The sequence below is a fragment of the Gadus morhua genome, chromosome 12 (assembly GCF_902167405.1).
Source record: "Gadus morhua chromosome 12, gadMor3.0, whole genome shotgun sequence".
Lineage (NCBI taxonomy): Eukaryota > Metazoa > Chordata > Actinopteri > Gadiformes > Gadidae > Gadus > Gadus morhua.
In genome coordinates this window covers 3,654,967-3,672,971 of record NC_044059.1, presented here as the reverse complement: position 1 = coordinate 3,672,971, position 18,005 = coordinate 3,654,967, and the positions used below count along the sequence as shown (strand labels likewise).

At 42.7% G+C, this 18,005-nt stretch overlaps 1 protein-coding gene across 3 annotated transcripts; it reads right to left on the bottom strand.

The window, feature by feature from the left end:
• Positions 1-14,061: 14,061 nt before the first annotated feature.
• On the bottom strand, positions 14,062-17,914 carry faslg (Fas ligand (TNF superfamily, member 6)). 3 transcript variants are annotated; one of them, XM_030372933.1, is made up of 4 exons: positions 16,047-17,914; positions 15,637-15,691; positions 15,450-15,512; positions 14,062-14,991 (listed from the first exon to the last, which is right to left on the bottom strand). In XM_030372933.1, exons 1-4 carry the CDS (start codon positions 16,536-16,538, stop codon positions 14,576-14,578), a joined length of 1,026 nt encoding a protein of 341 aa, XP_030228793.1. In that variant the 5' UTR covers positions 16,539-17,914; the 3' UTR covers positions 14,062-14,575. The 3 variants fall into 3 exon arrangements, with proteins under 3 accessions (XP_030228793.1, XP_030228794.1, XP_030228795.1); XM_030372934.1 differs by having other exon boundaries at positions 16,149-17,914; XM_030372935.1 differs by lacking the exon at positions 16,047-17,914 and having other exon boundaries at positions 15,637-16,040.
• Between the last annotated feature and the right edge of the window lie 91 nt (positions 17,915-18,005).

Genomic DNA, 18,005 nt, shown 5'->3' with positions numbered 1-18,005 from the left:
TTCAGTAAGCATACAATAATTTAGTAAGCATACATTCAGTAAGCAACGCTTACCTAAGCAATACGGCGACCACTCCCATGATCCCTACATGCTCTATATTGTCCCTACAATATAGAGCGCAATAGTGTGGTTCCAGAAGTAAAATTCCTGTTAACTTTCACCATACAGGTTTTGATTAAGCCATAATTTCGTAACCATCCAAAGTATATGTTCCACGCGCTGTTACATTGTGCAACAATGGTATATGCTCCTGCAGAAGCCACAAGTAAAAGACCTGAACTTCTAGGTTTTAGAAAAACACGTTTTATTCGCAATTTATTTGAAACCACTACACTACCCATAATCCTAAAGTGTGAGTCGACGTCTTTGATTGGTGGAGCTCGCTGTTACCATGGAAACGTTTACCCGGACCTGCATAAGTCAAGTCATTGATGACTGCTGCTACTGAACTCGATCGCTTACCACAGCAACCATGATTTCCCTTAGATTATTGGAAAGATAGAGTTGTGCTTAGAGTTGTAGAGGGAATGAGCTCTACGTGTTGAAAAATATGTTGCTGTAGAATCGACATACTTGGGCTCAATAGGAGCCCAAGGCAGGCCCTAAATTACCCTTGATCTTTGGGTTAAGCCAAATTAACCAACTCAGGCAGAAGTGAACTGAATTGGCATTTGAGTTATGTATGAGTCAAGCACGACCTTTGAATTGGCAAGTTTTGAAAGTAATTATGGGGAACATTCTTGGGGCCATTTACAGAAAATTCATTTTTTTTCTGTATTTTAACATGCAAGTAGACCAACAGATACACAAGTAGATAACAAATAATATATTAAGTAACACTAAACAACAAACTAATGATTAGGATTGCACAATGTATGGGCCAAACGAAACAGATAGAGAACAATAGAGCCTTTTATTGCTTGCCCATAACGCCCATGGCCAAACTGATATTCTTTATCCGTCAAAACAAACAGACAATAATACAATTTGGACTACGACAAAAATTATGACCTGCTTTCATTGCAAAACTGAGGATACATTGTTGATAACTGTTTAACCGCAATACAAATATATTTGCTGTGCTCGATAGATAAATCAACCGATTTTGGTCGATTCATCTATCGAGCACAGCAAAATCTATTTGCATTGTGGTTAAAGTGTTATCAACCATGTACCCGCAAATCTAAATGATTTAAACACAACATTCCACCTTGTTTTAGCTGCTCCCTCAATTATGGTAGGTAAATAGGTAATTTACTGTGATATAAAAATGATGCAAGGTCATTTAATTAGAATTTAATTGAGTTAGAGTAATGTGTCTTCTGTCCTACCTGGTCCAGTGTATTCTGTCCTACTAGTCCCAGTGTATTCTGTCCTACTAGTCCCAGTGTATTCTGTCCTACCAGACCTAGTGTATTCTGTCAGACCATTCCCAGACCATTCTTTGAGGGCCCTAAAAGACCTTTGAACCTTGGGTTCAGACAGATGGACCACATCCGTTCACATACATTCTTCAGGAAATTAACTGGCATTCCAGTTTTGCCAGGACCTTTGGATGGGCAAGTGTTCAAACTTAAACAATGGGGTTCATTTTGAGCGCCTAACCAGTTTTGTGATACCAGCCTGATGTCGTCATCTGTATGGCCACACAGGCAGCAAGGCACAGTATCTTCTGTGCCACCAGGCCCAGTGACTTCTCTCGCATCCGGCCCAGTTTCTTCTGTCCTACCAGGCCCAGTGTCTTCTGTCCTACTCTGTCCTACCAGGCAGAGTGTCTTCTGTCCTACCAGTGTGTCTTCTGTGTTAACTAGGCCCAGTGACTTCTGTCCTACCAGGCCCAGTGTCTTCTGTCCTATTCTGTCCTGCCAGGCCCAGTGTCTTCTGTGTTAACCAGGCCCAATTTCTAATGTCTTTCCAGGCCGAGTGTCCTCTGTGTTAACCAGGCCCAGTTTCTTATGTCCTTCCATGCCCAGTGTATTCTGTCGTTAACCAGGCCTAGTGTCTTCTGTCATACAGTGGGGTCTATATTTCCTTTTCCTTCTACTCTTTTGCATTGTAGTAGCAAGGGAGTGAACTGGAACAATTGGAATCAAAGTGTAACGACCCCACCACACCACCACTAACAACACAGTTTAAGGGACCGTTTCCTATTTCTTCATATCGACTTTTATCATTACAGAGATGAGAGACAGCCAAGGTCTTTCAATTGGCATAATAATGTTGGACATATTTTGATGGTCTCCTCGGTGACTGCTGTATTATATTTGGTTTGTCTAGAAGTAAGTAAGTAAAAAACACCTTTATATACACACATTAAAGTTGATTTTAAAAAGGACACTACATGAAACCATAAAAATAACAACATGTCATAAAAGGGGAGGAAAGGCCAGGGAGAAGGGGTGTGTTTTGAGCTTAGATTTAAAAATGGTGATGGAAGGAATGAGACATAAGGCAGGGCGCGGCCACAGCAAAAGCGCTGGCACCCCTCTATTTTAGTCTAGTGTGTGGAACATGCAGGAGACCCATGCTACATGATCTAAGGGACCTGGGAGCTGAGTGGTGGTGGAAGAGCTCTGTAGTGAAGGGTGGGGCCAGGCCATTTAGGGCTTTAAAAACCATAAGTAGGTAAGAATTCTATGGTGAATGGGCAACCAGTGGAGGGATGCTAGGATGGGGGTAATATGATCCCGCTTTCTGGAACCAGTCAACAGCCTTGCTGCTGAGTTCTGGACCAGCTGAAGGCGAGAGATGAGTGATTGAGCGAGTTCTAGGTGAAGAGAATTGCAGCAATTCAGCTGTAATTTGATTTAAGTGTGGATTTATTTTTCCCGAGTGTGAAATTATGAATGGGGTTTCATTTTAGCAATGACTCAGAGCTGGTAAAAGCTGCTATTGACTACAGCAGCAATTTGCTTGTCAAAGCAAAAGTCTGAATCAAAGATTTCACTTAGGTTTCTGGTGTGGGATTTGTTGTAGGGGGAGAGAATACATAGGTTGGGCATGAGTGGGGCTTTAGATTTGGAGGGGCCAAAAATAATAACTTTATTCGTTTTTTCATTGTTAAGTTTGAGGAAGTTACTTCCCATCCAAACTGTTACAACCTCAAGGCAGTCAAGAAGGGTCTGGAGTGAGTCTGCAGATCTGAGTGGAAGGTATAATTGTGGATTATAGTGAAATGAGATGTTGTACTTTCTGATTATATTACCTAGAGGGAGGAATATGTATAGGCAAAAGAGGACTAGACCTAAAATGGTCCCCTGGGGGGACCCACAGGACACAGGGGTAGAGGGTGAGGAGAACTGGCCGATAGACACTGTGAATGGTCAATTGCTGAGATAAGAGGAAAACCATCGAAGAGCCGTACCACCTATACCAACCCACTGCTCTAGGCGCGACAAGAGGGTTGTGTGGTTTACAGTGTCAAAGCTCAGCACTGAGGTCTAATAAGATCAAAATGGCATTTTCTCCAGATTCTAGGGTGAGGAGCAGGTCATTTGTAAAGTTCAGCAAGACTGTCTCAGTGCTGTAACGTGATTTAAAACCTGATTGGAAGGGCTCCAAAATCTTTGTGGTTGAGGATGACCTGAATACTTGGTGACAAAGGTGTCTTTCAGTATCTTGGAGGGGACTGCATCTTTAGGAGAGGTTGAGGGCTTAAGACCCTAACAATTTAATGACACACATTAGGTTGTTGTTCTGGTTAGGGATGTTTTGATTCGATCATAGTTTGATTTGTGGTTTGTTAAATATTGATGAAGAGAAAGTTCTCTCACGGACATGTCGGACCGCGAAATATTTGATTTAATCTTAAGGCATGATCATGGGAAAAGTACTGGCAACAAAGGTTATCAAGAACACATTCGACGAGACAATAGGTGAACAAGATTCTTATAGCCAAACGTTTTCATTTTGGGTAGGGAGTGGGAGTGAGTCCTTAGGCCAAGTAAATTTGTAATACAATGGGTGGATATTGGACATGTCTGCAGGTTTGTACGACATGGCTGTAAACAGTTTACACAACAAAGAAGTCTGTTGATTGGCCTGATCTCAATACCAGACTGGCTGGCTCCAGTGGAGGAAGGGATGTGTTTTAAGATACAGGGAGAATGAATACAGTTCTTTCTAATGTAATAATTATATAAACAAGGTTAATATAATTCGTATGTGATTGTATATTTATAGTTATGATTGATATTTCCACAACAAATATTCTTCAGAAACCTACTCTACTTCCATCGCCATACATGCACTCCACACACAACTGATACAACACACTCACATCTCCTTGCTGGTTATGTATTGTTAAATTAATATTCGATAACTTTAATCATGTGTGGGGTCCCCTTTAGAACCAGATTGTGAAAATGTATATAGATTTTATAGTTTCGACCGAATCAATAAATGTAGCGTGTTGATATATGTGTCTTGTATTTATGGTTTATCTTTTTCATTTACTCATTAGATCTGTCTTAAGATGACCTAAAGAGGAAAGTTCTTCACGCACATCTGTACTTTAATGCATAGACGAAAAATAGGGGCAAATAACCAACGTGAGACATGCAGGTTCATTTCGAAATCTGTGACTATATACAACCCAGTCTCACGGAAATACGTGACATTGTCACGTCACGTCATTTAATCTATTCATTCGTGATCTGTGACACGAAATTTAATTTTTGTCATGCCAAAAGCACAAATTTAAACTCATTCTAAAAAAAGAAGAGATGAAGCAGCCACCTTTTTTTCCGTCGCGGTTTGCCTACACAGTAGCGCACCTGCATTAAATATATCCGTGAATTGTCACAATTTCTCAGAATCAAAGGTGAAAGTAGAAACGGGTGGCCAAAAGCTGTCATATTGCTATAAATTTGTGCTTTTGGCACGAAAAAATTGAAATTACGTGTCCCAGATCACGAATGAATAGATTAAATGACGTGACAGTGTCACGTATTTCCGTGAGACTGGGTTGCTATATAAGTTGCAAAATACTCTTTGGTTGCAAAAGCTGTCTTCTTTCTTTCTTCCTTCTTTCAGAGTTTCACTACGCTACATTACGTTAGGGTTACTTACATGATGGACTGCTGGGCAGGGGTGTTGCAGGGATTTTAGTATATTCAGAGGGGTCTAGGGGGGGATTGTCCCCCGTATAATATACTAGATATATACTATATACTAGAGTATACATTCTATACTATATATAATAGAGTTTATACTAGAGTATATATACTAGCGCACAACCTCTAGTTGTAATTAATAGAGCTGTAGCGACGCGTCGATATCGACGTCAAAAATTCGTCAACGTCAAATTTCTCCGTCGACGATTTTCGAGGACAATGGACAACAACACAGAGAACACAGTTCGCACTTTGCTGAGTCTGTTGCTTATTTGGATATATGTTTACCGTTTAATGGGAAAGAAGGCTCGTCGCCTTTATTATGTCCGTGGTCGTCGCATGGACTATACGTCATCCAGCTCAGGTTGCGTAGCCGTGCGTGTGCGCGACTGCGCGTGTCGGCTCATTAGCATCTGTACCGTAGCGGCCCGTACCGTAGCAGCACACCTCTCCCAAGTGGCCAAATTGGCCTGGCCTGGCCAGACTGGCCACACTCACACTGGCAGGTTTGAGCACGGCTGGCCTTTCATTTTGTATAACAGTGAAACTATTTTATTTATTTTATTTTGTGTAAAGCAGAAGGTTTTTTGCTGTGCAAAACTGTTGTTAAATAAAGTATATTATTAAGAACTCTTTGGTAGGCCTATTTATTTGAGATACATTATGGTTTTTATTAATCGAGCAACAGAAATAGATAACCATCCAATTAGTCATTAGATTAGTCGACTAATCGATGAAATAATCGCCCGATTAATCATTTAATAAATAATCGTTTACCCCCAGCCCTAGTAATTAAACCCATTGCAATAATATGGAAACCCCAGTCGATAATGTAACACATTTCTGAGCGCATAATATAATAACATTTTGCCTATAATGTTACAATATTCGTTCCCCACAAATGACTCTTAAGAGCAGTGCAAACATTTTAATATTTTTTAACCATTCAGCGAACAAAAGGCAACAGGCTGACTATCATTTAGGGGGCCACTGAATGACATGCAGAAGCGTCATCAACACGCCGACTGAAGTAGTGTGAGAAATACTGACTTTCTACTTCTCATTCACAGATATGGTAATTTACATTTCCTACAGAGAAAATACTGCCTCAGGGGTAGTATTATTCAGGAGATTTTCAGGGTACAAATGTCAGGATATGTTGTTCACACACACGGCCCATCAGGACAATATCAGGACTTACACACGTGTCTGAAAGCAGCTAATGTGTGAACATTTGATTACATTATAAAATTAGTCAATTTATTGTAACAGGGGTAATTGTTCAATAGAAAGTGTAGTATACTATGCATGCAAATCAATTATTAAGTAGCTTTTACTTTTATTCAGGGCTGAAAAGTGCATGACATTTTAAAATGCAAGGCAACTATTATTGGTTAGTGGAAAATATAATCATCATTGAGACTAAACATCTCTTCCAGTGCCAAGACAGGCAGCAGAAGCATAGTCACACAAAGCATACACACAAAACATAAGAAAATTAAAACAACTAAAACAGTCCGCAGGGGGGCAGGGGGGTATCAATATTGCAACACACTTCAGGAGTCTCAAGGAGAAGCGTAATATTGAGTTTGAGCAAAGGTGTGTAAAGACTATAGACATAATTCACCACCACTACTACTGTGTTACTGACATGTTTTCGTTGTGTTATTGCGAAACTGTCTCTTTAAAATCACGTGACTTGTGTGTTGATATGCCGGTTGGCGCGATGTTTGAATTTAACGGTTTTTATATGACAAAATGAACGATCTGCTGTTGCTTGTCGAGGTGAGAAATTGTCTCTTCTTGAGAAATTGTTCCTTCCTCTTAAAGGTCCCATGACATGAAAATCTCACTTTATGAGGTTTTCTAACGTAAATATGAGTTCCCCTAGCCTGCCTATGGTCCCCCAATGGCTAAAACTTGCGTTTGGTGTAAAACGAGCACTAGCTGTTCTGCTCGCCTTTGAAAAAACGGAGGCTCAAGTGCGCTGATTTGGAATGTCTGTATTCATGACGTCATCAGGAATCTCAGCTCCTCCCCTTACTCTGCCTGGCCCGCCCAGAGACGTTGGCCCGCCAATGAGACTCGACCGTGCGAGCGCCACATATGTGTGTGTGTGTGTGTGTGTGTGTGAATACACACACTGTAACGCAAGTGTTTCTTGTCGGTTCTTTGACGTGTCTTGTATTTCCACAACGAGACTGTTGTGGGGGTTATCTGAGCCATGGTTGAGAAGGAATTGGGGGAAAGGAACTTTGGCTTTGACTGGCTGAAGTACATGAACTGCGACATGCCGCCGGTTGCCGCGAGGCACCATCGCCCGGCAGCTGGCAGCCGGCAGCAGGCAGCGGTTCAGTCTACTTCAGGTTGATGTGAAAGTGGAAGAACCAGAGACGTCGCAGAACCCGACAAAGTCGTTTGTGATTCATAATATCGTCTGGAGGCGCACACAGCTTTTGGCCGTGATAATATGTATTAAATGATATAGATTTCTATGTATCATATGATATTATTTAGATATAGAGCTCCAGGACTGTAACGCAAGTGTTGTACACTTCCTTATTATTTGGATAACCGTTCTGCTTTTGGCGTTATGGCGCATAACACGTCGGACTCTCGTCTCTGGTATTTCTACAACGAGACTCGTATTGGGGGTTATCTCAGCCATGGTTGAGAAGGAATTGGGGGAAAGGAACTTTGGCTTTGACTGGCTGAAGTACATGAACTGCGTCATGCCGCTGGTTGCCGCGAGGCACCATCGCCCGGCAGCGGGCAGCCGGCAGCAGGCAGCGCGCGGTTCAGTCGACTTCAGGTTGATGTGAAAGTGGAAGAACCAGAGACGTCGCAGAACCCGACAAAGTCGTTTGTGATTCATTATATCGTCTGGAGGCGCACACAGCTTTTGGCCGTGATAATATGTATTAAATGATATAGATTTCTATGTATTATATGATATTATTTAGATATAGAGCTCCAGGACTGTAACGCAAGTGCTGTACACTTCCTTGTTATTTGGATAACCGTTCTGTCGGACTCTCGTCTCTGGTATTTCTACAACGAGACTCGTATTGGGGGTTATCTCAGCCAAGGTTGAGAATGAATTGGGGGGGAAGGAACTTTGGCTTTGACTCCCTCAAGAACATGAACCACGACATGGAGGAGAAAGGGATTGTTGGCGGCGAATGTCTCCAGCTTGAGACCCGCTGAGGGACCACCGCCGGAGGCGGAGGTGCCTAAGCGCTGCCCGGCAACGATCCCTTTCTCCTCCTTGTCGCGGTTCAGTCTACTTCACATTGATGAGGACGTTGAAGAACCAGGAACGTCGGAGAACCCAACGCGGTCGTTTGAGATTCATAATATCGGCTCACACAGCTTTTGGCCGTTATAATATATATTATATGATATAGATATCTATGTTGGCTATATGATAATATTTAGATATAGAGCTCCAGGACTCCCGTGTGTTCTAGAATATTTACAGAACACGGCTAAAGGCTGTGTGCGCCTCGCCATTGCGATACATCCACTGTGAACAGAGCGCATGGTACCGTGGCTGCAAGCTGCTCAGGGCCACACCCCCACCCTCCTCCTTGACCCGCCTCGCTCCTCCTCATTTGCATTATAGCTACAGACACCAAAACAGCGCATTTGGGGGAAGCTCAATGTGCGACAGGCTCGGAGTGGCTGTAACTCTGCACCACGGCTGAATTTCGGGAACGTCTTTGAATACTGTGTTAGTTGCCCACTAATACCTATATTAAAGAATACATAAAATAGCATGTCATGGGACCTTTAAAAACGTAACGTCTTACCTGGGCGAGTGTGTCACTGCCGTGTGTGCGTGTGCATTCTTAACTGGGCGCGTATGTCGACTGCAGAGCCGTTATGTTTAAAAACGTAACGTCTTACCTGGGCGAGTCTCGCTGCAGTGTGTGCGCGTGCGTGTGTGTTCTAACCTGCGCGTGTGTCGATGCCGGAGCCGTTATGATTAAAAAAAATAACGTCTTACATGGACGAATGTCGCTGCGGTGTGTGCGCGTGCGTGTGTGTTCTAACCTGCGCGTTTGTCGATGGCGGAGCCGTTATGTTTAAAGATCCCATGGCATGAAAATCTCACTTTATGAGGTTTTCTAACATTAATATGAGTTCCGCTAGCCTGCCTATGATCCCCCAGTGGCTAAAACTTGCGTTCTGTGTAAAACGAGCACTAGGTATCCTGCTCGCCTTTGAGAAAATGGAAGCTCAAGTACGCTGATTTGGAATGCCCCATATGTCATCATAAGAGGCAAAGCTACCTCCCCTTTCTCTGCCTTGCCCGCCCAGAGAATTTGGCCCGCCAATGAGACAATGAGCTACGACCTTGCGAGTGCCACATGTGTTTGTGTGTGTGATTACACACACTGTAACGCGTCATTTTTATTTGGATAACCGTTCTGCTGTTGGTGTTACGGCGCATAACACGTCGGTTCTCTGATGTCTCTGGTATTTCCACAACGAAACTGTAGTGGGGGTTATCTCAACCATCGTTGAGCCCCGCTGCCCGCTGCCACGAGGCACCACCGCCGCGAAGCACCACCGGCGGGTAGCGGGCAGCAGGCAGTGGGCAGCGGGTGGTTCAGTCTACTTCAGATTGATGTGGAAGTGGAATAACCACTTCGGAGAACCCGAAGTCTCGTGTTATTGCGAAACTGTCTCTTTAAAATCACGTGACTTGTGTGTTGATATGCCGGTTGGCACAATGTTTGAATTTAACGGTTAAATTCACACGCACACACCGCAGCGACACACTCTCCCAGGTAAGACGTTACGTTTTTAAGAGGAAGGAACAATTTCTCAAGAAGAGACAATTATGAATCGTTTGTGATTCATAATATCGTCTGGAGTGTCGCGTTCTTGAAGAAAGTAGTTCAATCTGGGTCGCTTTTAACTGACTTTATTTGTTAAAGTATTTCGGTATGGTAACTATGAAGCAAAAGGGGGGGAATTGTATCTAACACGCGTGGAGAAAAATACCGCAGAGCTATCTTCCAGCCCCAGGGCTCTCAACGGTGCTGCCATATGTTTCTGACCTCAAATCTGACTCTGGATTGTTTGCGTGGCTATGTGGGGGTAATGCAGCTTATGTGTTCGATCCTGCTTCCTTGTGGCTATGTGGGAGCAGCTTATTTGCTTAAAATACGTAACAGGAGGCGCACCCAGCTTTTGGCCGTATATGTATTATATTATAGTATTTAGATATAGAGCTCCAAGACTGTAATTCAAGTGTTGTACACTTATTTGACGCCTCTGGTATTTCCACAACGAGACTGTAGTTGGGGTTCTCTCAGCCATCGTTGAGCCCCGCCGCCCGCCGCCCGCTGCGAGGCACCCCCACCGCTAAGCACCACCGCCTGGCAGCGGGCAGCAGGCAGCGTGCGGGTCAGGCTACTTCAGATTGGTCTGGAAGTGGAAGAACCGGAGACGTCGGAGAACCAGACGTAGTCGTTTGTGATTCATAATATCGTCCTGAGGCGCACACAGCTTTTGGCCGTGGTCATATGTATTATATGATATGTAAGCCTATTAGGCTATATAATATTATTTAGATATAGAGCTCCAGGACTGTAACGCAAGTGTTGCAGGCCTACACTTCTTTATTTCGATAACCGTTCTGCTGTTTGTGTTATGGCACATAACAAGTCGGACTCCGTCTCTGGTATTCCCACAACGAGACTCGTAGTGGGGGTTCTCTCAGCCTTGGTTGAGAAGGAATTGGGGGAGAGAAACTTTGGCTTTGACTCCCTGAAGTGCATGAGCCAAGACATGGAGAAGAAAGGGATTTTTGCCCGCGATTGTCCCCGCTTCCCGCTGCCCGCTGCCGAGGGACCCCCGCCTCGGCGTTGCCCGCTGCCCGCTGCCCACTGCTGAGGCGGCGAGGCTCCGGCGGGAGACAATCGCAGTCAACAATCCCTTTCTTCTCCATGTCGTGGTTCAGTCTACTTCAGATTGATGTGGACGAGGAAGAACCAGAGACATCGGAGAACCCGACGCAGTCATTTGAGATCCATAATCTCATCTGGAGGCGCACACAGCTTTTGGCCGTGATAATATCTATTAAATAATATAGATATCTATGTATAATATGATATTATTTAGATATAGAGCTCCAGAACTCCCGAATATTTACAGAACACGGCCAAAGGCAGTGTGAGCCTTGACATTGCGATACATCCACTGCCAACAGCGCATACACAACCCCATCCTCCTCCTTGACCCGCCTTTCTCCTCCTCGTAGTGGCTAAAATTCTGCACCACGGCTGAATTTCGGGAACGCCTTAAATTACTGGAGCCCACTAATATCTATATTAAAGCATTCATAAAGTAGCATGCCATGGGACCTTTAAGGGCGAGTGTGTGGGCGTGCGTGTGTGTTTTTACCTGCGTGTGTGTCGATGGCGGAGCCGTTATGTTTAAAAACATAACTTCTTACCTCCGTGCGGTGTGTGCGCTTGCGTGCGTGTGTGTGTGAGTGTATGTGTGTGTTGTGCGCACGTGTGTGTGCACTTCCATGTATGTGTCTGTCATGCCGCGTCCTGCTACGCGGTCCACTAACTCCATCTAGTGGCTACTTGATGCCAGTGGTCCTTCTCCTCACACACCAGTCTGCAATCATCCAATCACCATTCCCTACTTCAGCCGGGGATCTCCTACCAGCTGGCGCCAGTTCGTCGTTACGTCTACACAGTCAGTATCGGTCCTACCAGCATTCTTGAAACTCTGTCTCTAGCCTTTCCCCTCGATAACGACCTCTCTTCCTCTCTAGAACTCCCCCTGCCTGCCTGACTACCCGCCTGTCGTCGAGTCCTTGCCTGCCTGACTGCCTGCTCGTTACCGGTCTGACTACCCGCCTGCCTACCAATAAACCCCGTTCCCTTTACCCCGTCTCTGCCTTCCTGTGTTCTGCACTTGGGTCAATTGGGTCCCCATGTTCCGTGTCGCTGCCCCACACACACACACACACACACACACACACACACACACACACACACACACACACACACACACACACACACACACACACACACACACACACACACACACACACACACACAATCCTCAATATGGCTTATTGGCGTCCACTTGAAATTAAGGTTGTCCGATGTCAATCTCCTTATCTTCATTGGTGATGATCAGCTGGTTATTAATGTATGTATTTATTAACAGCTGAAGGTGATAGCATTAAGTGAGGTGTGGATGTTCTTCAAAAAGTAAATCTCCATTGCTAGATGCTATCTGTGTGAGAGTCTGTCTTTTGACATGTTCATTCACAAAAACAAGGATGGATGGCGGTTGCCTCTTTCAGTTCAATTTATAATTTTGGAGTGACATCTAGTGAAACAGCATCAAAAGAATATTGATATTCTCAGAGACGGAAGTTGCATCCCCCAAACAAACTATGATGAATCATTAAATCCTTCAATGTTTCCATAAAACAGTCGTTATATTTTTACTAGAGATATAGGCAACCATAAATATAGACATTTCACAGCATTTCAAGTAAAGCAGGAATAAAAATACAAATATTCGATTGTCGGGGCTGAAGAGCAGAGTAATTATATTTATTTTTTGATTTTTTTACTATTGCTATTATTATTATTTTTGTTTTTGTTATTCATTTGAATGATGACATTGAATTCACTTGAATGGCTTTAGTGTTGTTTTTTGCAAAATTTGTTGTTTTTGTTTTGTCTACATATTCGAAATAAACATGAAAGAAAGAAAGAAAGAAAGAAAGAATAGATGCAGTTATTTTTGTAGTTGACAGGGGGAGCTAAATAGCAAATACCAAGACAGAAATGCTTTATTTTAATACTTCATTGAAAACTGCAAAGGTCGAATTTACGTTGATTAACTGATGTAATTAACGTTGAGAGCTACACTAAGATCCATGCTATTTAATCATCCATGGCAACTACTTATATGTTCTTATTACACATCCATGATAATATATACTATGGGTTTATACCAAAGGCCAAATGTTTGTTTTAGCTATTTATATCTGCGAATATTTGTGGGATAACATTGGGCTACTGTTGAGCAGGCTTTGTGACATTGATAAGATGAAATGTAGGCTTAATGATGAAAATATTTGTGCATATGTGGCTGCATATATTAAGCTTATTTATTCAAGATAAAAAAAAACCGTGTACAGCTGTGTAGTAAAATATTTGTATGGTCATTAAGTTATTATTGTTTAGATTCAAGTATAATTTTAGAAGTCGTTTTTACTTCATACGTACCATTTTAAGTATAATTTTACTTATCTACCTGTGGTTTCCACAGTCCTATCAGTGACGCACGTCTGCAATTCGTCAGACTTGTGGCTTCAATGTTTTCTGTTTGACCAAATCTAAATTTCTCATAACAGGAACACAGTGTGGTTGAGTTGTGAACTTCTTGATGAAGAGGAGGGGAATAGTTCCGTTCAGTGTACATAAGTCAAACCTTCCATCTAGCATGGAACATTATATTTGTCATGTTGGAACTATGAATTTTGGTCAATAATGACACTGATTAGGGAGTCCAACACCTCCATGATGGGTCTCACTGGGGTAACAAGGTCACGTGCACATCATCTTTGACGGGGAAAAAAAAGACCACAGAGATAGAAGCTTGTAACTATTCACACAGGAAGGAAGTTGAGTATGAGATGTCTTTTTTGTTTTTGAGGTCTGCTGTTTCATGGTCTTGCATGTATCAACTTGCACGCCTTAACACAGTAAACAACTATTGCTAACTTAGGGGCATGCAAAATGCAATGCAATTTTCACTCCAAAACATGGAACATAAAAATGTACTTCAACGTATTGTAAATGTCAAAAATGACAAAAGGGATGAGCCCTTTCTAGAGAGGTGCAATGACAATCTAGATGCAAACTGTAATGTAAACAATCATCATTTGAGTATCTATTTTCTTGTTTCATACAATTCAAACATTTTATTAACATTGCCTTGACAAGGTCACAAGCCCACAGCAGAAATAAATATTAAGAGATCAACAAAATAAATCATAATTCACTACTTTAGTGTTTTATGCAGTGTCACAAAAGCTGTCATTTGTTATTAACAATTATTTATCTATGAGCTTCACAATTGCCACAGCTGTCACTTTACACTTTCTAAATGCGGTCTTGTCCAATATATCAATTCCTTTTTCTACTTGCTTCAGAGGGCTCCAGTGATTAGATAATGCCAGAATCAGTCTAATACCATGATGCCTAAGCCCTCAAACGGGTAAGCAAAAATCATGAGGGGAGAAGTAGAACCTAAGAGCGAAACTGAGAACATAACTGAAACTTTCGACAGTTGTAAAATCAGCTAAATTATGAGAAAATTATATAAATATGTTTCTGGCTGAAAAACCCTTTATTGAATGAAAATAATGAAATAATTTACACATCTATTGTCAAAGTCATTCCATGCTAGATTTTGTAGAGACCAAAGAAGTTGGCATAATGATTGTGGCTCAGGTCCCTGGGGTGGGAGACGTTCACAAACACTCTGTCCTGCTTCTGAAGATGCAGTGCGGCCGCCAGGTAGCTGTCTGAGGTCCACACGCTGTCCTTTGTCTTGTCATTGCACGCATCTTTTCTGTTGCCCACCATCAGCATCAATGGGTCGGCACGCCCGGCTCGCCTCACAAACACACTGTGAACAAAGTGGTGTGTCGGGGAGCACGGCCTCATCAGCTCCACCCTGGAATAGACATGGTGGAGTCCTGTGTGATTGACCAGGAGAGCTCCATCCTGATAGACGACTCCTCCCTCTGTGAATGCGCGGCCCGTCTTGGGCTCCCACAGAAGGTGGGTCTTTGGCGACGAGGTGCTATGGATACGCCCTGCGGGACAGACAGGAAGGGATTTCACAGATTGAAACCAAGCGGTGTGGAGCAGAGGAGCAGAAGAGAGGAGAGGACGATAGGCGAAAGGAGAAGAGATGAGGAGACGGGAGAGCAGGAATTGTGAGGTTGACAAAAGAGGTAAGGAGAGCGAGACGCCCTCAGGACAGGGGTTACATATTGATGGTGAGACGGAAGAGGATGAGAGAAAAATGCATGAGATGCGAAGCAAAGAGAGGAGAAAAGAAGAGATGATAGGGGACGGAAGAGGTGGGGGGGTGGCAAGGAAAAGTAGGTAGGAGAGAAAAGGTTAGAGGAGGAGAGAGGAGGGCATGAGAGAAGAGAGGAGAGGATGCTAGATGGAGGGAGAGGAGGTCAGACGTGAGGAGACGAAGGGAGAAGCAGAGGAAAGAGAGGATATGATGAGAGGAAAGGTCGGCAGAGGAGGTTACTCCTACCTATGACATGTGCTGCAGGTCTTACTTCCTCCTTAACTTTCTCCAACACTGGTTTTTCAAGCCCTGAAAGTGCAAACAATCCTTTAAAATCTGCAATCCCTTTATGCAATATATTTGCCCTGTATTTACTTAATCAATATTTTGCAATTAATTGAGGCAATGTCGGTCGTACAATAAAGAGACTTACCAACTTGCTTTTCAGGTGTGAGAATGTTTGTGTCTGAGGAATGCATCCTATCAGTCTGTCGGATGAAAAATAAAGAATTATATCCATAACACATCACTAAGCCCTTTTAGTTTCGAAATAAACATTCCTATTATAGATAGACATGACAATGCATGACAAATGTAACTAATTCAACAAATTGCACTTATGAATAACCTTAGAAAATGACACTGTACAATCAAATCTTTTTTGTCATTAGTTAGAAATTTCTTAATTCAATGCAAAACAGGATCTTCCATTTATCATTCTGACTATATTTTGAGTTTGACTGGATATGATGTACAGGTTTTAATGCACATTTGATACTATACATTTGATTTGACTTAGCTTATAATTTGTCTGATAAACCATTGCAATCAGAAGCTACTTACTTTATGTATTACTCGCAGATCCACCTGTAAATTGTGAATCTGGTAAGCTCCAAATCCCAAGGTGGTAAACACCAGTAGAAACAGAAGCAAAAGAACTGTTACCCCACTGTGACTGATGCCCAGGCACCCATTTCTTTTCCTGCGGTGGCTCTCATGGGCTGCAGGGGATGACCAGTAAGGGGCCATTCGTGGAGGGGGGACCGGAGGGCACTCCGGATCTTGATGCCCATCCACATGAAAAACTCCAGGATATCGCTGTCTCTGATCGTAGCTCATGATGCACGACTTAGAGCCGAGTGAATGTATGTGTTTGATTGTGTGTGGAGGCCAGGCTTCACATGCTAGAGGTGTGTGTCTATGTTGAGCAAAAAAAAAAAGGTCTGTCTCAGAAGCCACAGTTTCCACCCACCGATACATACATGAACTGTCAGAAGTTCTCAAACCACCACTGCACACATTAGCTTTCACATTTAAGGATTGTTGTCTTGTCATTTCGAGGTCTTAATAATGACATATGGTTGGTTAACTTTTGCAAAGAGCATCACAAAACTGATTAATTCAATAAAAATATTGAATGCTAATTTTCCTCTTTAGGATTTTCAACTTCACTTGATGTCTCATGATTTATATTAAGTCACTCATCACATGCACAAAACTATGCATTCTCCAAGACAGAGGATGTTGGTTAACATTGATAGAGCACTTTCGAAAGTACAGAATCTCTTAGTGGGAGGATATTGCTGCCACATGAAAAGACCAACTACTCTGAATTGGCTTTTATTCTGGTTGTGTGCCAAGAGATGCCAAAACCTAAAACGCAGACAACCAAACAGACAGAAACGACAGAGATTAAAATTCTCCTTGTTTAATAACTCTGGACTCCGTCATTTACTGGAGAGCTAACTGGTAAACCTCCTCTTTGCACTCGAAGAATGACCAGCCTTGTGATCTGAGTGGAACACAGTATTGTGGGTTGAGTGGGGCACCTGGGCTGGAAGGTCCCCTGGGAATCTGTGGGCTAAATGCTGCCTCACTATGGCCACCCCAGTTTCCATAAAACTCTTAGCATTGTAGAAGGCCTGTTCAGAGTACAGAGATTGCTCAACGCGGACGGCTTGGTAGGCTGCCTGTGGGTTTTGATTTAACCTTTCTCATAACCTCATCACTAAAAACCAAATGTGCAGAGCCGTTTCAAACTTTTACGAATCAGAGTCACATGCAGCACTTGCTACTGTGTCATTAACGGCAAGACTTCTAATGCACATCTTCTCAATAATTAAAAAAAATGGTAATCGATTATTGCACAGATATTTTGTGTGGATATTCTTTTTTTTTTTTTTTACTTTATATATTTCAGTTATCCTAGGGACTATTGTTACAAATAAAAAAAAAAAATTGCTGATTTAAATAAAGCAACAAAAAATACATCCCCTTTAACATCATTATATATCTATATATTTCCACCCCGTCATCAATGCAATGACGTTAAAGAATCAGTCCAAATAACTCAACCGCATGTTTCATTTAAACAAACTCTGAGCGGTGAGTGTGCACTCTGCAGGTCTGTTCATCAAGATATCAAGGTCAGGCCTAACCATAGACTTGGTAACGTGCAAGGCATACAATGGTGTTTCCCAGAACTCAATGGTTTACACCTCCTACGGGCTGGTTAGGCGGTTATTTCCTCCCGGCGGAGAGTCTCAAACCAGCAGTAGTCATACACAGTGCACAGTGGAGCTTGACTTATTCTGACTCAGCAAGTAATGCCAATCTACAATCTTACATCCGATCAGAACCAAACCAACGCCCCTCCCAACCACAATCCCTCTCATGTTAAATGATGTTACTGTGGTTTGCTGATTATGACTACATCCATAAATTCTATGACAATGGCTGATATTCTACCTGAGAAGAACAATGTATTTCCATGCAGAGGTTTCAGCAATTGGCTTGTCACGC